The sequence below is a fragment of the Solanum pennellii genome, chromosome 6 (genome assembly GCF_001406875.1).
Source record: "Solanum pennellii chromosome 6, SPENNV200".
NCBI classification, from domain to species: domain Eukaryota; kingdom Viridiplantae; phylum Streptophyta; class Magnoliopsida; order Solanales; family Solanaceae; genus Solanum; species Solanum pennellii.
Window position 1 is genome coordinate 43,678,267 of NC_028642.1, and position 23,131 is coordinate 43,701,397.

The window sequence follows — 23,131 nt, forward strand, 5'->3', positions numbered from 1 at the left end:
GACAACCCCAAACTCTTAGATATCCCAAACTTGGCTTGTAACCCTTTCCACAATTCAAAAAGTATCCATTTAGACTTTTTATGAGACACACGATTCAACACATAACAAGCAGTTAAGATAGCTTCACCCCAAAAATTTAAAGGGCATGTGACTCAATAAGCATGACATTAGTCAATTCAACCAAAGTTCTATTTTCTCTTTCTGCTACTTCATTAGATGAAGGAGAGTAAGGAGGAGTAGTTTCATGAATTATTCCCAATGATCTAACAAAATAATTAAACTCATTTGATTCATATTCACGGCTTCCATCACTTCTAATTCTTTTTATTTTTCTTCCAAACTGATTTTCAACCTCATGGAGATAAGTTTTGAAATTTTCAAAAGCATCACTTTTATTTTTCATCAAGTAAACATATGTAACTTAGAAAAATCATCAATGAAAGTTATAAAATATCTATTACCTTCACGAGTTAGAATTCTACCAAGTTCACAAATATCAATATGAACTAATTCTAACAAATCCGTTTTTCTTTCAATTTAAAAATGAGGCCTTTTAGTGATCTTAGCTTTACTACAAGTCTCACACTTTCCAAAATTCTTTTTAACCATTGGGATTAATCCTAAACTACTCATGATTCCAACATAACGATCATTAATATGACACAAACGAGCTGCCAAAAATTGGTAGAAGAAAGCATATAAACAGATTTAGAAGTTTTATTCATCTCAACATTCAATTTAAACATCCCATCACATGCATACCCCTTCCCCACAAAAATACCTTTCTTCACTATTACATATTGATCAGATTCAATAATCTGTTTAAAGTCTGCTTTATTAAGAAGAAAACTAGACATCAATTTTTTTCTCAAAGAAGGAGTATAAAGTACATCTTTTAAAGTTAATACCCTTCCAGAAGTAAAACACAATTCAACATCTCCCTTTCGAAGTACTTGATTAGTGTGAGCATCACCAAGCATGATGGTTTTGGGCTCCTCAAAATGAGTATATTTTTTAAACCAGTCTTTGTCATAACAGACATGACGGTTTGCATTTGAATCATCCCACCATCCATTAACATTCTCAACCATGTTTATGTCGGTAACCACCGGCACAAAAGGTTCTTCGGTAACATTTGCCTGAGGGTTAGGATCACGTTTCCAAAATCTGCAAAATTGAGCAATATGTCCACTCTTGCCACAAACAAAGCATGGTCCCTTTTCTTGAACTTGGTGATTTTGTGCTTGGTGATTTTCACCATTTTCTTGGGAGGTCTACCATTATTTTTCTTGATTTTTTCTTCTTAGGCTTCAAAGAAGTATCTTTGTGAGTTTCAGGAGTAGCATTATTCGATGTAATTAAATTTACCTTCGTTGTGATGTTGTTCTCTTCTGTTTGTAAAAGTGCATCTTGGCCCCTTGCTTCTTCTTCCATGCGAATTTTCACTATCAAGATTTCAAGAGAGGTTTCCTTTTGTTTGTGGCGCATAGTTTTTTGAAATTCCTTCCAAAAAGGTGGAAGTTTATCCACTATGCCACAAACAATAAGGTTATCTTCAATTTTTACCTCTTCGGACCTAAGCTCTCCAACAATCATGATGAAGTCTTGAGCTTGATCTACCACTGATTTGTTGTCCACCATTTGGAAACGAAAAAATCTACTAGCTGCATATTTTTTCGCTGCAGCCTCTTCGTTGTCATACTTACTCTGCAATGCCTTCCAAATTTTCTTTGCACTAGAGTAAGTTCTATCATAATAATCATAAAAATTATCATATAGATAATTAAGAAGATAATACCGACACTTATAGAAATCACCATCGTACTTTTCCACTTTCTCTAGATGAGAAATAGTTTTATCATCATTCATAGAGGTGATGTCTTCTTTATTTTGATTCTTCTCAGTTAATACATAAGAAACATTGAGAAGACTTAAGTAGAAAAGTATTTTACCCTTACATCTCTTGAAATGGTTACTATTAAAGCGAAATGACTTGTTAAGATCTCCCATCATGACATCCGCGATTTTTTCAATTGTAGCCATGTTGATTTCCTTAAAATTGTTAGTGAAAAATTACAAGACAACAAAAATACAAGATTACAATTGAAAATAAAAAGAAGAAAATAAATCTCTTCAATGCTGAGGCGCGAATATATCGCTTTCTTTAAGGAGTTTCAAGTCCACTGCAGCAAATATTTTTCACTGGTCCAGCAGTAGTCCTCTTTGACTTGTCCCCTCCAGGATACAACAGCCTTTACAAAAAAATAATTCAACAACTCTGGACAAGAATTGAGTCCAGAGCTCCACAAAGAAGAACTCCTCTCTTCAACAAATAAAAACTCTCTTTTAGACTAACTCTTACACTCTATGTTTTTTTTCTTGTATATTCTATCTCAAACCAAATGAAGACCACCACTATTTATACTAGAAGAGTTCTTCCTAGCAATGAATACGAAGATAAATTGTGTAGTAAATAATAAAGATAATAATTTTAGAAATTACATATATTACATATGTTACATAGATTACAAAGAATAAAGAGGGAATAAAGAGAAAAATGTTATGGAGAAATAATGGTCCTAGATGACCATTACAAAAATGCAAGGAAAACCAACGGACACTGGATGAATATCACATTAAGAGTGATATTTGTAACTCCTAAAATGCATGAAACATGCTCACCTTACATGGTAAGGATAGTACTGCCAAATGGACAAAGGTGCAAATTAATATAAAAAATATTAAAATGCTAACGATCCAACATCATCTTTAATATTGTAAGAAAATAATAAAATCGTTTGAAATAAATTAACATATTTCTTTAAAATAATTAAATTTTTAGATAATGCGTAATTTATTTTTTGAAGGATCCTATATATATGTATCTTGTCAAAAAATTTATAGTATCGTATATTTTTTAGAAGTCCACAAAAATCAAATAGTAAGAAAATAAAAAAAGTTAAAGTAATGAAAAATCGACTTAATTAATTTGACTTGATTTTAACATTTGAAAAATAAAATTAATTAAATTAATTTTTGTTTCATTAAAAAATAATCCAAACTAAATCATGAGCAAAACAATCCTACTAAAAATATGAAGTTTCAAGTTTGATAAATAAATATATTTAATAAGAATAATAAAAAAAAATTATGAAGAAACGTAAAGAAAGAAAAAGAGTAGAAGAAAATACAGAATAATGAAAAGGAGAAAGAAATGAAACTTTAGCACATATTTTTTGTAAGTGGGACCCCAATTTTTTGGGCAGTATGAACTCAAAGTAATAATTATATGATGAATTTTTCAGAAATGATTTTGATATATTCAAAGTGATTTTATTTTTAAAGATATTATGGGTGCAAGAAATAAATAAATTTACCTAATCACTCTTTACTTTTCAGTAAAATTACAAAAAAAAAATTAAAATTAACTGTTTGTGTTAATTTGTGTCAAAAAGATGCCCTACCAAATATGTTTTCCGTAAAAATAAATATAGTTGCACTTGAAAGTAAGTAGCAATACATCAAATTATGGAAGGTGAAAACTACAAGGACCACAAAATTTTATCCGATTTGATTGAAGTGGTGGTAGATTTCTAGTCATATCAACATTTTATTTAAAGGGAAAAGGGTCTGATTTACCCCTCAACTTTGTCATTTAGAGCTGATATACCCCTTGTTATGAAAGTGGCTCATATATACCCCTACTTGTAAACAAATGGCTCACATATACCCTTTTCCTCTAACGGAAATGAAAAAAATAATAATTTTAATCTAAATTTTTATTATTTTTTTCTAAAAACTATAATCTCATATGAGTAAATTTAATCATCGTCAAACATATTTTTTTTGACTTTTTTTTTGTTTCAATGACTAATATTTATAATTATTATTTTAATAATCAAATTTATTTATGTTTCACTAATATTCTTGTAAAACTTATTGTAGATGACCAAATTTTTTCTTCGAATACGAAATTAAATTACAATATACAAAAAAAAATATTTTAATTTTTTAGTATTTAAACTAAGGAATGAAAGAAAAAATAAAATAAGAATAAGAAATTCAAATAATTATAATAAAAGAAGTCAGAAAATAATTTATGTATGAAAAAAAATTAAAATATACCTTGAACTTTGATAGAAGAATCATATATACCCCTAAATAATTTTTTTAAAAAAAATTAGAAGTAATAAATATAAATTTAAAACTAATTTTTTAACTTCCGTTAAATGAAGGATATATGTGAGCCATTTTGTAACGGCATGGGTATATGTGAGCCGTTTATATAACGGTAAGGGCATATATGAGCCACTTTTGTAACGAGGGGTATATCAGCTCCAAATGACAAAGTTAAGGGGTATATCAGACCTTTTTCCCTTATTTAAATCCTCTTTATGGTTGACGTTACAAGAAGAAGAGTAATTGTGACCCCACTCCATCATTTAGGGGCAGACTAAATAATTGGAAGGAGGACTACTAGTTCTCTCAATTCGGAGAATTGCTCTCGATTCATCATCTCTATTTCATTTTTAAATTATATTATCATTATTATTATTATTATTATTATATAAATTTTTAATTTAATATATTAAAAATTATATAAAATTATTAATTAAGTCTTTAATGTTCACAATTATTTTTTAATATAATATCGTTATTTTATTGATTATGTATTAATTTACAATTTTTGTAAATGAGTTTCCATAAAATATATTTTTATTTAAGATATAAATTAGTTTTATTATAATTTATAACTGTATAATACATAACAATCATAAAATGAAAAGTATGCGTGCAAATGAGTAATTAAATTTAAAAAAAAGAGAGAAAATAATCTAAAACCCCTTCAACCTATACCTGAAATTTCAACTACACACTGCAACTTCACGGGTGTCCTATCACGCTCGTAGACTATTAAAAAATAAAATAAATGACTCCTTAAATGTTGAGCCGGCATAGAAAATGTATTCACTCTCTTTGAGAGAGTGAAAAGCAAAAAACAACTATTTCTTTTGTTATAATTAAATAGTAATATATATTAGTTATTTATTTTTATAAGCAAAATGAAACCTTTTTAATGGAAGATATAACTTTCTCTTTCACTTTGGAGGAGAAGAATCAATAGTCCCAACCCCATTTTTGATGAATGATAAATTTTATATTTGTTAGAGAAACTCATCGAACGAACCGGCAACGAGGAGGAAATAATCACTGAAAAAGATTAATTCATCGACAAATTCAAATATTCATACTTGAGCTTCAAAGCTCTTTGACAATGGTTGTCCATAGATTTGTATTTCGTCTTTCATTCATCAATTTTTTTTAGTTCAAATAAATTGATTTAGATGTTTTCAAACTCGAGAACTCAACAATGAAATTCTACTAAAGGATTCAACTTAGTATCTACAAATTAGTAATTGCAAATGAAGATTTTCAGATCTAAATTCAAACCCAGAAACCCACATTCCTTTTTGATTTTAACAACTTTGTACATCAATGGAGTTTTCTAGCTTTTGCCTCAAATCTTCACACCAAATTCGAAATCAAGTAACAAGAAATGTATAGATTTCATACACCAAACTTAATCACACTCGTAGATTCGCACAAATCCGATAACACAATGAAGAACAATAAGTTTTTTCTTCAAATTTTCAGAAATTTATAAATCCAAGAAAACAAATGAATGATTTTGAGGCAAGTATTATAGCAATCTAAAATTTGATCGATCAATTTGTGTATATATAGAGTCTACAAGTTCTTAAAGAAAAATAAAATAGAATAAAAATGAAAGAAGAAACTAAAAATATATAAAAAAAATTTATTGACAACTGTTGTGTGTGTAAACCACTGCAAGTTATGAATGTGGGTGTTCAGTTTTAGGGTGTTATTTACTCCATTAAAAAATAGTTTAAAGGGGTAATAGGTCTCATGTGAAGTATAAGTGTGTAGTTGAATTTCGCATATACATTGAAGGGGTTTTAGATCATTTTCTCTAAAAAAAAAAAAGCCATCTAAGTTTATTATTGATAAGTATACTACTTTCATTTCGAATTTACATTTTTTTTCTAGCTTAAAATTTTTTGTCATTTTAAATATTTAAATTAAAAATATTATTATTTTTCACTATGAAGAATGTACAATATTTTCTTTCATCGATGATTTCTTTTTTAGTTGAATTACTCATTAATATGTATAATATATACTACTTGCTTGCAGTTTATGTAATTTAAAAAGAGGTAAAATATAAATTTATATTTCATGAGGTTTTATAAAAGATTTTGAATTATATAGGTTTTGATTATGAAAAAAATATATTTATTTTATGAAATAAGAAAATATAGATAAAATAATAATAATAATAATATATTAAAAACAGAAAAGAAGATTCTTTTTGTTTGGTGAGAAATAAAACTGTCGACTTCAGTTGATTATCTCTAAATATGAAAATTCACTCTATTTGCTCATAAAAATAGAGAACTAAGTTGGAGATAGACTTTATTAACGAATCAAAATAATTTATCACGAAATATATGAACAAGGGAAAAAAAGGTATATTTTATGGATAGTGTCATTCCCCACAATAAAATACAACTCTTATCTTATATCTATCGTAAAAAAAAAAAAAAGGGTTAACTTATGAGGACAAGCTTGACTAGAGTTTTTTTTTTTTTTCCATTCAATTCCTCAATCATCAATTTATTTGGATTACTTTATTTGAATAATTAACTGTTGAATAATGACATTGTAGAGTATATTTTATACTCCTTTCATTTTATTTTATGTGATATTTAAAAAAATATTTTTAAATTTTATGGTCTAAATAATTTTTAAATTTTTTATGTGGTTAAAATAATAATAATAATAATAATAATAATAATAATATAATAGTAATAATAATAATAATTTAAAATTAAATTATTTCTAGTTATGATAAGATAACATTCTTTTTTAGACGAATTAAAAAAAGTGTTATAAAATAGCCTATAATAAGTATTATAGTTATAGTTTAAGAAAATTTTAATTTGTAGCCGCAGTTTTCCCAATTCTTGTTATTCACCTTATTTGTATAATCACTTGATTTATATAAATCAAGAGTTGAGTAATTTGGTCCCTAATTGTATAAATCTATAATATTGTATATTCTTACCCTAATTATTTGTATACAATTTGTAAAAAATCGTAATTAACTATCCTATTTGTCAAGCAAAATATACAAACGTAGTTATGAAAAATCCTAAATATATAAATACAGAATTTGAATATACTTACCCTATTAGTATATTCGCAAGTGAAATATATAAAACAAAGTCGCCATTGCAAACAAAATTATAGCTATAGAGCGCAATTATCAAAACTATAGTTATAGAACCTTATTATGTCTATTATATTTGTTATTTTAAAAATTTTCTCTTATTTAAACTAGTAGCAAATTTGAAGGCCGATTAAGTGCATGACTTTATATGGCAAAACAAGGGTAAAAAATTATATAGGGCAAACCTAAAATTGTAGTGTAAATGGTGCCTTGAAATTTAAATGCACTCTGCCCATCTAAGGGCCCGTTTGGATGAGCTTAATAAAAGCAGCTTTAAAAAAGTACTTTTGAAAGTGCTGAAACTTATTTTTAAAATAAGCAGTTATGCGTTTGGATAAAAGTGCTGAAGTTAAAAAAAAAGTTGTTGTTGTGTTTGGCAAATAAGTGCTGATAAACAACTTTTAAAATCAAAATGTCTGAAATACCCTTAAAAGTTGTTAACATAATAAAAGTTAATTAATTTATATTTTACAGCTATAAATAATTATATTTTGCTATCATTCACATATTTCTTTCTCATCACAAATTATTTATAAGAGGAATATAAACTTATTATAAATTTTAAAGATATATAATTTGAATAGATCAAAGAACGATTTAAGATTTTATTTTAGTTTCATCTATAGGTAATAATAATTGTCTATCATTCACATATTTCTTTATTATCACAAATTATTTATAAGAGGAATATAAATTTTTATTTTAGTTACATGTGCAACTTATTTTACATTTTAATAATATATAATTTGAATAGATCACTTGTTTTTTATTTTCATTCATTAGTAATAGTAATTGTCTATCATCCACATGTGAAAAGAGAAAAATGGAAGAAAGAGATGTTAGGGTTATGTAGGTAATTTGGAGATTGTATAAAAATATTAAGGGTAAAAAGGTAAAAATATGGTCAACTTAAAACAGCTTATAAGCTTAAAAAAAAAACACCCCTACCCCAGCTTTTAACTTTTGACTTAAAATAAGTTTTTTTTAACTTAAAATAAATTATTTTAAGTATTGTCAAACAGCTAAATAAGCCAAAATCAGCTTTTAAGTCAGTTTGACCAGCTTTTAAGCTGAGATAAATAGACTCTAAGTGTCTGTTGGTGAAAGATTGAAATGACATGGTGATAAGTGATGAGGCCAAATATGATTTTTCATTTGACCAAATAAAGGTAACTCCAACTAGATATCACACACATCACCATCAGTACTTGAAAGTTAGCTAGCTAGCTAGTGGCATACACAGTGTCATCCAACCTTCTTTAAATCAAAACACTAAGATATGCTAAGATCCATACAATTAAGAGAGATGATGGATGATTCCTCTTGCTCTAAATACACTCATGAAACTCTTCCATCATGGTGTCATAATTTACAAGAACTTCCATTGATTCCTACTAATTCTTGTTATTGGTCTCAACAGTTTTCTGCTTCTAGGAGCCACAGTGAAGCTGAGAAAAGGCGCAGAGACAGAATTAATGCTCAGCTTTCTACTCTTAGAAAACTCATTCCCACTTCTGAAAAGGTAAATCTTTTAAAATTGAAACAAAAGCAATTATTAGCCGCAATAAATATATTCATTACTAAAGAGTGTTGAATTCTTTGATGATATTAATTAATTGTCGTTCAATCTAATATTGCTAAGAAAGTGCTACTTGCTAATAAAAATTGATAAAGATAATTTGTGATTAACAGTTGAATTGAGGAAATTTTAGTGCAATGGCAAGGGGCCTCTCCATGTGCTGTTTGAAATAGTAATAAGGTCTGCGTATATTTTACCTGGAATTTTACTTGGCATGTTGTTGGTAAGGGGATTCAGGTCACAAGTTCAAATCCATATGACTTTCAAGTATTTAATTGAATTTCGTTAATATAAATTTGTCACTTTTTTCATGATTGATAACGAAATACATAATTTGAGTTGCAGATGGATAAGGCAGGTCTACTAAGAAGTGTTGTTGAGCATGTTAAAGATCTGGAAGGAAAAGCAAAAGAAATGAGCAGTGTATTGAACACTCCAAGTGACATTGATGAAGTAATAATTGAGGAAGAAGATGAAAGTTCCAACAACAACAACATAGTTGTGAAGGTTTCTTTTTCGTGTGATGATCGGCCTGAATTGTTCTCAGAACTAAACAGGGGTCTCAAGAACCTGAAACTAACAACAATGGAGGCTAAAATAACTAGTTTGGGTGGCAGAATTAAATGCATTTTATCCCTTCAATCCATTAATGTTGTTTGCACTACTCATTCTATCAAACACTCTCTTAGGGTGTTGCTTGCTAGGATTGCTACTTCCCCTTCTACTTCCAATTTTCGAATCAAAAGCAAGAGGCAGAGGTTCTTCTTGCTTGCTACCTAATTATTATTATGCCTAAATTAAATTCAATTTCTTAAACCTTTTATAATACAAACCCAAAATCCTATTTCAACCTTTCTTGTAAATTTCTGTCCAATTTTGCTTAATAGTCATATTCATCTAGTATATGTATCAATCTTATTAGTGCATGCTTGAGATTTATTTTTATTTTAGCTACTAACAATTTAGTTTTTATAAATCTATCTATCTCTCTCTATATATATATGATAGGAGAAGTAAAAATATGTCATCTGTCAACTTCACAAAAAACATTTTTTAAAAATAATTAAAATTGATTACATATAATACGATTAGATAGTAAATTATTATTACTACAATACCTAAAACGTAAGAATTTTTTAAAAACTAAACTAATTATAATTTTCAAAATAAATATATACTAATTGAAGAGATCTATTTAATTGTTAAAAATTTCTATAATTATATTTACATAAATTATACAAAAACATATTTAATATTTTAAAATTATTAACCATTTTTAGTACAACCTTCCATCTCCAGACAGACGGGCAGTCCGAGAGGACTATTCAAGTGTTAGAAAACCTGTTGAGAGCATGTGTGATTGACTTCGAAGGGCATTGGGATAAGTTTCTACCTTTGTGTGAATTCTTTTATAATTATAGTTATCATTCCAACATAGATATAGAACCATTTGAGGCACTCTATGGAAGTGGATGTAGATCACACATAGGATGGTTAGAGGCTGGAGATGTGAAACCTTTGGGGGTTAATTTAGTGAAAGATGCTCAAGATCAGGTGAGGAGTATTCAAGCTAAGCTTCTAGTAGCCCAGAGTAGACAAAAGAAGTATGCGGATCATAAGGTAAGAGACATGGCGTTTCAATCCGGTGAAAATGTTCTCTTTAAGATATCACCCATGAAGGGGTGATGAGATTCAGCAAGAGGGGTAAGCTAAGTCCTAGGTACATTGGTCCCTTCGAAATTCTTGAATGTGTGGGACCGGTAGAGTATAGGTTGGTTTTACCTCCAAATTTATCAAGTGTTCATCCGGTATTCCACGTGTCCATGTTGAAGAGGTATCATAGTAATGGGGATTATATCATTAAGTGGGACTCCATTGCGTTAGACAAGGACCTCCAATATGCGTAGGAACTAATTGCGATTCTAGATCATGATGTGCGCAAGTTGAGGACCAAGGAGATTAAATCTGTGAAGGTTTAATGGAAGTATCGTCCAGTTGAGGAAGCTACTTGGGAGATCGAGAAGGATATGCGATACAAATATCCTCAATCGTTCGTTGAATCAACTACTACTCCATTCCTTCCTTAGCCTATTTTTCCCAAGTTTGTCACTCGAGGACGAGTGATGAGTAAATTGGTATCTATTGCAACGATTGAAATCCGTCTTTATTGAAAAGCCAACGGGGAAAAATTTGGGGCCAAAAAACTTTTTCGTAGTATTTTGAATTTTTTCAACCTCGTCCAGATTTAGAAGAAATCAGAGTCACAATGGTATAGGGAAATATGGTAACAATCGGGTGAACCATTTATAATTTTGATTTCATGAGTTGTTAGATAAATCGTTAAGGAATCTGTACGACTTTATGGAATTGAATTTGGGTGAATAGAACTCTCGGAATCGATCTTAGTGTTAGAGTATTTTCTGAGGGTCGTGGGTTAGACGTCTATTGTGAAATGGGAATTTTGAAATTCTTCAGTTAGCTATTTGTTTCATTTTGGCTGCTTTGGCTGGGGTTTGTGTCGCTCTGCCGTCACCATTGTCGTGGGGTGATGGTCGTTGTGGCGGGCAGGATGCGAACTGAAGTTGTTAATAAACCCTGAAACGATCTCATTATACCCTTTTTGACTTTTTGAGCTAAGAAACGAATCCTAGGTGACTCCTAACAGTTTTTCATCATTCTTGAGACTAAAGATAGGTTTTTCACTTCCCGAATCCATTTTTCAATTCGTAGAACGTAATAGAACTGGTTAATATTGATGAGGGAGGGTTTTGATATAGATTTTATGGTAGAAACAACCCTAAATTGGATACTTGGGATCATGGGTTTGATCTAGGCTCATAGAATTGTTATAGATTTGGGTAATTGGCAATTGTTTGTTGATTTCCATGTTATTATGATTGTTTATAGACCAAGAACAAGCGAAACTAATCCGGAAAGAGAAGGATCAAGTTTCTTAGGGTTTCAAGTTTATTTTGAGGTAGGTGATTGTTGTGATTCTATGATTGTGTGATGTATTCTTACTATTGCTTCATTATGATGCATGCATGTATGTGAATGTTGCATTATTGATTCACAATTGTTGTAAATGAGATAGATGAATCATTATATGTCTTGAATCACTTGAATGTATGACTTGGAAGTATACTTGTGTTTGTGATTGTGGTGTGATGGATCAGATTGTCACGTTGTGACATAACTAACTTGGACCGAATTGCCACGTTCCGGCATAACTAACTTGGATTGGATTGTCACATTCCGGCATAACTAACTTGGATCGAATTGCCACGTTCCAACGTAGATGGATTGGATTGTCACGTTCTAGTATAACTATGGGATCGTGTACCACGTTTCGATGCACTTAGTTTGGGTTTGGGTTCCATTAGAGAACTAACTAATTGTGATAAATCTGAATTTGTTGGAGCATGTGATATTCAATATTGTATATGTTTGATATATTGCATGATTATGTTGGCGTATTAACTTGTTTATGTTGCACTTAATGGGATAGCCGCGTGATCCTACCAATACACGTTGTGTATTGATATTGCAGTTGCTCTTATTTTTATTGAGTATAGGGCATCTTTCGGCGGCTATTGACAGACCTCGCTTAGAAAATTTGTGATTGTTGCTTCCGAATTCAAAGGTGGAGCTAGCATAGTCCAAGCTGCCATGGAATTCTCTTTAGTTTATGTCCACCATTTTTGGACTTAAATATTTTCTCTAGTTAGTTATTTAGATGATTAGCTTAGGGTTGCATCCCTTCTTATTTTCGACTTGTATATTGTTTAATAATTTTGGTACATTGACTTTCAGGTTCTAGGTTGTGTAGTTTCGCATTTGTTTAGTTAGCTCTTTGGAATCCTTGTCGAAGTTTATGAAAACTTCTTACTTAGTTTATTTAACTTGCTTCCGTAACTTAACTGCCTTAGTTTTTAGATTATCTGCTTAGTTTGGGTCGTAGTAGTGGTTCTCCCATCAGAGTGTTAATATGGTGTCAATCACGACGGTCGGGATCGTGACAAGAGAAGTGCCTTGGAAAGTGACAATGGAGGTCAACTCAATTAATATGCTAAGGAATGATTTGACCGTAAGAGTACAAATAGTAGCGTCAAAAATGAACCTAAACATAGGTAACCCGCCCAACCCGCTTAGAATTTTAAAGGTTGGGCTCAAGATGATTTGAATTGGTTTAATTTCAATTCATTTAAGCCGAATCCATTTGAAGAGAATCCTAAATTGAGCCTAATTCAATCTCCAATTTCAACCTGCTTTAAAATATTTTATTAAGATGTGTTACTATATTGAAGGTATGAATTAATATCTATTTAACATTTGTTAGGATTGATCTTTCCATTTGTTACTTTTTAAAAGAAATTCTTGAGTTGAATTTCAAATTGTGATTATAAAAGTTAAATATCAATATGTTAAATCATTGAGATTAATCGAGTCAAATTGGGTGGGTCAAGACCCAACCCATTTTTTAGCCCATTTCAGTCTTATCCCATTTGAGCCCAAAGTAAACTTGGGCGGATCAAGACCCAATTTGACTTCTATTTCAACCCATTTCAATATCTCCAATTTCAATTCAACTCACCCATTTGACACCCCTAAGTACAACACTCCTTGAGGGAGGGAAATGCTCTTGCTAATTTTTTGCTAACTTAGTTTTTGATTTTGCAAATAACTTTGAATACAACAACTTTCCGGTAGTTTCAGTTCAAGTTAAAAAAAATTATCAACTTAGACAAGAAAAGCATACCAAACATAAGAATCAGGCAGACGTGTCTTTTCACATCAACAATGTAGATTTACTAATGTGACAAAATGTTAAAACATAAACGTGTAATCAAAGAAAATGTTAAGGTAATAAGAAAGATTGAAGTTTCAGTCTTATCATGGTGCTGCAAAAGCTACAAAAAGCTTAGAGTTGGTCGTATCTTCAGGTCATTGCGTTCACAACTCATTGATTTTTTAGAAAATTACTATATATTATCTTTATTGGAAAGCTTAGACTAGGAGATAAGCAAAATATCAATTGAAGCAACAAGAGATTCTTAATTATAGTGATTAAGATCTATATTAGTCGAACTTTTTGAAAACTCGAAAATAACCCACATATTCGCCACAACAAAAAGTCAAATACAACAACACAAGTAAAGTGAAAAGTAGCAAAATGATTAAAAGTGTCTACTATTCGAAGTGTAACAAGCTTACCTTTAACTCCATAGTTGGAAGCAAAAATTAAGCTCCATGAATTTACACATCAAGAATTTGAGAAGAAGATGAGAACACTTTGAGCTATTTCCTTTTGTACTTCTAATAATTACTTATTGCATTTCCTTAATAAATAAATTTGGGCCTATTTGACCTGTTTGAAAAAGAAAAATATTAAATGCTTTAATATAAAAGCTATATTAAAAAAAGAAACAACATTAAAATTACAAATAAAGAAAATCTTATATTTACTTTTTTCTCTTTTTTCATTCATACCTTTTTTCCATTGTTATTTTAAAAAAACTACATAATTATACATGACACCATTTTTAATATTATATAGTATATTTTAAAAGAATTAATCAAATACACATATCCTTTAAATAGGATATGAATAATTATCTTAAAATTTAAACTCGTTATGTCTCTCACTCCCACCCCACCCCACGTCCTTCACCCACATCGACTATGTCTCTCTTCCTCAATCCTCTCAATACATGTCTACATCTCTAAATTACAAAACGAAATCTTGATAATCACCATTATTCATGGAGGTTTGTCACTTTATCTGTCTCAATTTATGTGACATTTTTTCATTTTTTGAGAATCAAACAGTTTAAGTTCAATCGAAAATTTGCGTGTGAAATCTTTAATTTTTTTAAATGAAATTTATATACTTGTAAACTACGTAATTATTATAAGTCACAATAATTGACAATTCAAAATAATTAAAAAATATATAAAAAAAAAAGTATCACGTAAATTGAAACGGTGTTATGTATCTTTGTTTTCATCCTTTTTAACGGATATATATCCCCTCATATGCACCTACACTCATTCATATCAAGTCATATAAATGAGGATTACTCCAATTCAAACATCAATTGCTCCGGATTAAATATTCGTACGAATTATTCAACATAAGCAATTTGACAACCAAACTTGCAAATTCTATACAAAAAGTAAAATCAAAAGGCCAACAATATGCACCAAAATCTTATCAGCAAGAAGGGACAGATTAGAGTATGAAGGGTATTAGGCCTCTACTGAAGAGGAGAGAGATATGAAGGATATTATTAGACGTACATATATCTAGTTAAGAATTCATGGATTATATGTATTTTTATGAGAAAATCAGTATTTTGTCGATTGGCGGTGAAAAGGGTTCGTAAGTTGCTCAGAATTTTTTTCGTCCGTTTTATTCCCCTTTTCCCCTAATTTTGCTGACGGCCATAAGACATATTATTGTGTCCTAGTTTGGTTTTTGCTTTTAAGAATCCTTATATTATTATTGCTATGAAATTACTCATATTAAATCTCACTCTCGTGTAGATACTTTACCGTCTCAATTTGTTTCTAAATTCATGTATTTTTAGTTTTATATATATATATATAATTAGATGTCTACTATGTATCGGAGATACGCGTTTTTGAATATAACGTATGGAAATGATATATAATACATCAAATTATAGATACATGTAATATTAGATCGTATAAATAGATAAATAGTACATATAACAAATATATGAAATTTAGATGCATATGACAAATATATGAAAATTATTGCATTTATTATTTTTATAAATAATAAGTTCAAAAAATAATAAAATGAAATAAATTAAACATAAATACACTTCTTTATTTTTGCCCTATATTAAGTGATTTGATAAGTTTAAATTTTAAAAAATAATTGTCCATGTATCCTGAAAATTCCCAATTACTCATCTGATTAAGGAATTGTTATAATTAATTAATAAATACGGTAATATCAGATCGTATAAATAGATACATAAAATTAATATTATATCATATAGACAAATACATGAAATAATAGATACATATAACAAATACATGAAATTTAAATGCATATAACAAATATATAAAGTTAATATTAGATACTTCTATGAAACATATAAATTTAGTGATATGATACTCATGTATTTAAGTACTTAATTTATTGGATCTATCGTATATTGATGACAGATACATGAAATTATTGAATTTATTATTTTTATAAATAATATTAATAAATTTATTATTTCAAAGAATAATAAAATGAAAATAATTAAACATAAATACACTTCTCTATTTTTACCCTATATTAAGTGATTTGGTGATTTAAATTTTAAAACATAATTGTTCATATATTCTGAAAATTCCCAATTACTCATCTGATAAAGGAAATTAGTTATAATTAATTAATTTAAATAAATGATATATATATATATATATATATATATATATATATATTGGTAGGAGTGTTCACGGTTAGGATTAAAATCGAATTAAATTGATAAAATAAAATCGATTTTATTTGTTGATTGGTTTATTTTTAAAAAAATCGATACTATTTGGTTTGGTTATGATTTTATTCGAAGAAATACCTGAACCGAATCTAATCTTACTTTTTAAATATTTAAGTGATCAAATCTAGAGTTTGCTCAAAGTAATAACAACATGCTAGATTCATGTGATTTTGAGATGGTAAAAAAAACTAATGATGTATAATTAAAAGTAAAATATGAAATAGATTATAGGGAAAATGTACACGTACCCCCTCAACCTATGCCCGAAATTCCAAAGACACACTTATACTATACTAAGGTCCTATTACCGCCTGTACTTATTTTATAAGTAATTTTCTACCCCTTTTCGGCCTACGTGGCACAAACTTGAAAAAAAAAGTCAACCAACGTTGGACCCACAAGATAGTGCCACGTAGGCCGAAAAGGGGTAGAAAATTATTAATAAAATAAGTTCAGAGGGGTAATAAAACCTTAGTATAGTATAAGTGTGTCTATGAGATTATGGACATAGGTTGAGGGGGTACTTGTGCATTATCCCTATATATTTTCATTATATTTACTTATTGAAAGCAAAAATGTCCAAGATGAAAATATTTATCTTATTGATTTCATGTATATGAGTGTCTATGACAATTTTTTTTGAAATTGAAAATGTTATTGTCTATTCCTTCTAGGCCAATATAGTGAATTTTAAAACTTTATTGATAGTAAAATTAGTGATCGAAAGTTCAATAATTTATGTCATTCTAACTATTTTTTGTTTTGAATGAATTGTTGTTATTTTTTCATATTTTGAATGAAATGTTTCTTTTATTTTTGTATATGGTTAACAACCGAGTCAAACCAAATCGAAATTGTTATGTTTGATTTGATTTGATTTTGATAATTTAAAATCAATTAAGTTGGTTTGGTTTGATTTTGACCAATAATCGATCCAAATCGACCTGTAAACACGTTATATATCGATTTTAAAATTTGAAGAATACATATATCTCACGAATTTAAATCATGTATCATATATTCACGAAATATGATAGTAAAAGTATTATTTAAAAACATCAAATTCTTAGTAATTACTAGTACTTAAATTAGGTGTGGGATTTATCTTGTTTTTTTATCTAGGCTTTTCTACAACACAACCCGACCGTCACTGTTTGTGATCTATCAATTTTTTGCTTGACTAGAGTCAACTCCAGTCTTGGAAGGAGATTTAGTTCAAGGTGAATTTCACGTTCTATTTCTAAAATTTTTGCAGTGTTCCACATCTTCATCTGGATCTGGATTTCATTTATCCATCCTGTTCGTATGTTGAATTATTTTTTTTATGAACTATTAAATTAAATTTATTTTATTTATTTCGTCTCATTAATGAGTTATTCATAGGTTTTCAGACTGGAGATATAGAGTTAATTAATGTGTAATGTGGATGTTGTGATGCTCTGTTTTTGTCCTTTGCCTTTATCCCCTTTCCATATGGTGAGGTATTTTGAATTGGGTAGATGTTAGATTTGTATGTAATCCTATTTGTCTTCTTGTAAAACTTCAATATCATCTATCAATTCCCCAATTTCTGGTTTTTTATTTGTTTCTTTAGGATTACAGCTGGAATGAGGTTTTATTTTCCTTTCCCCCCAACTGTACCTCCCTGCTGATGCTGTGATTTTCTTCTTCTCTACTATCCTCTTTTGAGGAGACATAGAAGAGAGTAGCATCTTCAGTTTTGATTTGTTTGTGCGGTTTTGACTTGAGACGGAAAATTTAAGAAAGTAAAAAAAAAATACCCTTTTGAATTTTTGTGGAATATATGTAAAATGTATCAAAATGTTGAAATTAAGGATTTGCCATAGAAAGAAAGAGACCTACACTCGACAAACAAATTGAATCGAAGGGTGTAATATACTTTGAGTCTGTGGTTGTAAAATTTTACATTGTGTTAGGCAACTCAGTTTACCAAAACATATAGTACTAAAATATTGGATGTATTGGCACTCTCATTAAGTGATCCAGCCTAGAGTGTTGCTGGGATTTTGTCTTTTTTCCAGTAAAATACTCCACGTAGAACCACTTTATGACTTCAGCTCATTTGAAGATTCATGTATAAGTTTGGCCATTTGCTATGATTGTCTTCAACTTTCGGTAATCTCTCACTTTTAATCCACTTTCATGGGTCTCCTAATTGAACATTATATGTGTGACTATCTCTCTTTATAAGCTACATGTCATGTACAACACTTTACATTTAGGTGAGTGTAATCATTTCTTCTTCTATACGGATGTCAATATAAGGTTTTCGTAGTCTTGCACGTATCTTTCTTTTGGATTGATATAAATGTGGAGATGAGAGAGTCCATTTTTATAAATTCAGTACATGTTTTCTTTTGTAACATGTTTTGATCAACTGTGCTAAAAATTCTGTCTTATTATTAGCAAGAGTTTTGAGAAATTAGGATGAAGGCACTTATTCTTGTTGGAGGTTTTGGTACCCGGTTGAGGCCATTAACTCTTAGTGTCCCAAAGCCACTGGTTGATTTTGCAAACAAGCCCATGATTTTGCATCAGGTAAAATTTCTGTTTTAGCCTCGTTTATTTTACAGTCATAGCAATGATTCTTTTATAAAGATCATTCTAATATCAAACCTCCTCATAGAAATGCGCCTTTTAAGTAGATTCCTGATTTTGTTTTCTATCCTTTTAGTTGATTATTTGAATTTTAACAACTTCAGCTTACTGTTCCCTTTTGGACTTTATATTAGAAATTGGATTGTTTGTCACCGAACATTTTAAAGTTTCAGGTGTCCTATGTCCTGGAATATCTAGGGCTTAATCACCCCTGCCTTTTCTAGGACATGATCCTAAAGGGGAATGGAAAATCTAAATAAGAATTCACTTGTGCCTTGCACGCGTTCTATATGTTCTCCTTTCCTATTTTGCTGGTGAAAAATAAATTATGCTGAAGCATATCTTACTAAACACTTTTGTATGTTAGATCGAGGCTCTCAAGGCTGTTGGAGTGACTGAAGTGGTCTTGGCTATTAACTACCAGCCGGAGGTCAGCTTCTCTCTATTAGAGATTGTAAATATATAATAGGCAACGAAAAGAATATATAAATGTTGGTTGACGCAGGTGATGCTGAACTTCTTGAAAGAATTTGAGACAAAACTGGGGATTAAGATTACATGTTCTCAAGAAACTGAACCACTTGGGACTGCAGGTCCCCTTGCTCTGGCTCGAGACAAGCTGGTAGATGATTCTGGTGAGCCGTTTTTTGTTCTTAACAGTGATGTTATCAGTGAGTATCCTTTCAAGGAGATGATTGAATTCCACAAATCCCATGGAGGGGAGGCTTCTTTAATGGTGACTAGGGTGAGTTCTTAGTTACATTTTCCGTTTGAATTTCCATGATTTATGAGGATGATGATAGGTATAATATGTAAATATAACTGGTTGATACAGGTGGATGAGCCTTCCAAATATGGTGTTGTTGTCATGGAAGAATCCACTGGCCAAGTTGAGAGGTTTGTGGAAAAGCCTAAGTTATTTGTTGGCAACAAGATCAATGCTGGCATTTACCTGCTCGACCCTTGCGTTCTAGAGAGAATTCAATTAAGACCAACATCTATTGAGAAAGAGGTTTTCCCGAATATTGCTGCCGAGAAAAAGCTATACGCTATGGTCCTTCCTGGGTTTTGGATGGATGTTGGACAGCCAAGGGATTACATCACTGGTCTTAGACTCTACCTAGATTCTTTGAAGAAGAGGTCTTCACCAAAACTGGCATCAGGTTCTCACATTGTTGGAAATGTCATAGTGGACGAGACTGCCAAAATTGGAGAAGGATGCTTGATTGGACCAGATGTTGCGATAGGCCCTGGTTGTGTGATTGAGTCTGGGGTTAGGCTCTCTCGTTGCACTGTGATGCGCGGAGTCCGTGTTAAGAAACATGCATGCGTCTCAGGTAGCATTATTGGTTGGCACTCAACCGTTGGACAATGGGCTCGTGTTGAGAATATGACCATTCTTGGCGAAGATGTTCATGTTTGTGATGAAATTTACAGCAATGGTGGAGTAGTCTTACCCCACAAGGAGATCAAATCTAGCATCCTAAAACCAGAAATAGTGATGTGAAAACAATATGTTATATGTTGTTCAGTTTTCAAAATGTAATTTTCTTTTTCTTTATTTGGTTGGTTTTCAGTTTCATCTTCTTCAATTGTAAAAGTATGGGAAAGTTGAGCTATCTAAGGCAATAAGCTGAAGAATAGCTGTTGTGAAAGGTCTGTATGTTTGTAATTTCCAATGTATATACAAATAACGAACTCTATTAGAGCTTCTCTTTAAATATTTGTATTAATGATGTATAAATTTGCGCTTCCAGTTATGAGGGCACTCGTTAAAAATTAAGAAAAACAGCTAATTCCTGTAAATTGATCTCTAAATGACAAAATATGACTCAAAATATAGTAAGAAGTACTGTTCATTCAATTCTCTACGAAGGGTTTCATAAAGGTTCGCAAAAAAATCGATTGAAAACCATATCACTAAAATATTTATTGAATAGCACACAAAAATCGAGAAAAATTGTGTAATTTCACTAAATTGGCCCCAAAATGCCTGAAAGATAGTGTATGCATATATTGTTCCCTCCAACTCCTGACGGAGGATTCCTTAATAGTTTTGAAAAAAAAATCAATCAAAGTCATATCATCAAAATATTCTTAGACTAATACACATGAAAGTCGAAAAAATCACCTAATACTTGTAAATTGACCCTAAATCCAGTAATCCCTCAAAAAAAGTGAAATTGTATGTACTACTCCCCAACTCTCTACAAAGTGTTCCATAAAGGTTCTGCGAAAAAATTCGATCGAAAACAAGACCACCAAAATATTCATTGGCTAACACACACGAAAAGTTGAGAAAATCATCTAATTCTTGTAAATGTCCTCTACTATGTTTATATATCAATGATTGTGTTTGTATATCTGCATAAAATTTGAATTTGTATACAATTTAATCGAGTTAATATACAATTGAGCCGAGTTAAAATATTTATACTTATATATCGAATCTCTTTCTCGCCTTATAAAATATTTATATTTGTATAATTTGTGTTTGTATAAAGGGAGAGAGAGAATGACAAAAGAGAATTGGGCAGGGGAAGATTTATATTAGTATAAATTATAATAAATATATAGGATGGAGAAATATGTATTTGTATTTGTATATACAGTCTCTCTCGCTTTATACAAAAGCAAATGAGAGAGTAGTGAGAGAGCGAATCAAGAGTGGCGAGCGAGATTCAGGAGAGAGGTGAGAATGATAATATGTTTGTTACAAATTAGAATTGAATGAAACAATAGTTTTAGCATTTATTTTGAATTAATAATTTGTTACAGTGCACATTTTTTCTTATATTATTTACATATATATATAAACTTATTTTGTTAATAAATTATAATTTCCCCGAATTTAAGAATATCGTTTGATAAACTAAACTGCATAAGTTGATAGTTTCACCTTAAATATACAAAAAATTATACATATGTTATAAACATATTTTATTATAGTGAATGTCTAATTATGTGGAAATTCTTTTAGGACATGGTTAGGAATCCTACTTGCGGACCAAGTTAGGTTTCTCCGATAAATAAATAGAGTTTTCTTCATTGTAAATCAGATATGTGAATCTCTAAATATATCCCCAAGAGAAATAATAAGTCTCCTCTTTTCTCTATTTTCTTATTATTATATAGTTTCATAGCACATTATCAATACGAGTCTCTAACCAATTGAGTTGTCTAATTCAAGTATGTATTACTACACCTATTTTTCTTTTTGTAGTGTCAAAATTGGGAATTTGATGTGTACGAGGAGAGAGCATATAAATAAATATACAGTGCTAATTCGCTTGATAGAAATACATTGATTCAAGCATATAGGTTATATAATGAAAGTCGTTGTCACGACCCAAAATGAGTCGTGAGTGGCACCCACACTTACCTCCCTAGGTGGGCGAACCAACACATCTAAACCCCAACCTATACCAATAATTCAACTATAAATAATATAAATAATGTGGAAGCTCCAAAACTTATTAAGTAACCAATTTAAATAAGTTTCTAAAGTTTAATACTTATTATCCCAAAATCTTATAGTCATCACGTCAAGGACATCTATTATCAAATTACCAAGTCTAAGAGTGTTTAAGAAACCAAAATAAGCAAAAAGATGGTCCATGTCCGAAATTCAAAGACATCAAGACGTGAATGAGAGAATCCAACACGAGCTAGAATTAATAGCTCACCCTGAACTCTGATGTTCTGGAGACTGACTAGAGCTGAGGGCGAGTCGAAGTCGATGGTAAACTTGCTGCACTCCACAAAAAAACAGAGAAGAAAATACAAGTAGGGGTCAGTACAAGGAACACGAACTAAGTAGGTATCATCGGCCAACTCAAAATAGAAATCAATATATATTGAATAATAATATAAAATCAACTACAATACTTAACAGGTGGCAAACAACAAACACATCAACTATTGACAACAATACCATAATAGGTACACCATCAATCACAACATCAAGCACACCTAAGAGGACTCATGCCTCCACACCATACTCATTTGGAAAATAGGTTCTTTGAGATTAAGTATATTAAGTTACTTCAAGATTCCTTTCCGTTAATGTTATTGTGTTGGAATGTGACACTTCGATCC

General features: G+C 30.2%; 2 protein-coding genes across 5 annotated transcripts; both read left to right on the forward strand.

Annotated features, from left to right (window-relative positions):
* The first annotated feature begins 8,530 nt into the window (after window positions 1-8,530).
* Window positions 8,531-9,723, forward strand: LOC107021695 (transcription factor bHLH51-like). Its single transcript, XM_015222399.2, has 2 exons — window positions 8,531-8,834; window positions 9,237-9,723. Exons 1-2 carry the CDS (start codon window positions 8,592-8,594, stop codon window positions 9,669-9,671), a joined length of 678 nt encoding a protein of 225 aa, XP_015077885.1. The 5' UTR covers window positions 8,531-8,591; the 3' UTR covers window positions 9,672-9,723.
* A 7,756-nt stretch (window positions 9,724-17,479) lies between these two features.
* LOC107023684 (mannose-1-phosphate guanylyltransferase 1) lies at window positions 17,480-20,777 on the forward strand. 4 transcript variants are annotated; one of them, XM_015224458.2, is made up of 5 exons: window positions 17,480-17,634; window positions 18,846-18,973; window positions 19,401-19,463; window positions 19,539-19,778; window positions 19,869-20,777. In XM_015224458.2, exons 2-5 carry the CDS (start codon window positions 18,863-18,865, stop codon window positions 20,538-20,540), a joined length of 1,086 nt encoding a protein of 361 aa, XP_015079944.1. In that variant the 5' UTR covers window positions 17,480-17,634; window positions 18,846-18,862; the 3' UTR covers window positions 20,541-20,777. The 4 variants fall into 4 exon arrangements, with proteins under 4 accessions (XP_015079944.1, XP_015079943.1, XP_015079945.1 ...); XM_015224457.2 differs by having other exon boundaries at window positions 17,482-17,634; window positions 18,842-18,973; XM_015224459.2 differs by having other exon boundaries at window positions 17,519-17,713; window positions 18,842-18,973.
* Window positions 20,778-23,131: the final 2,354 nt, after the last annotated feature.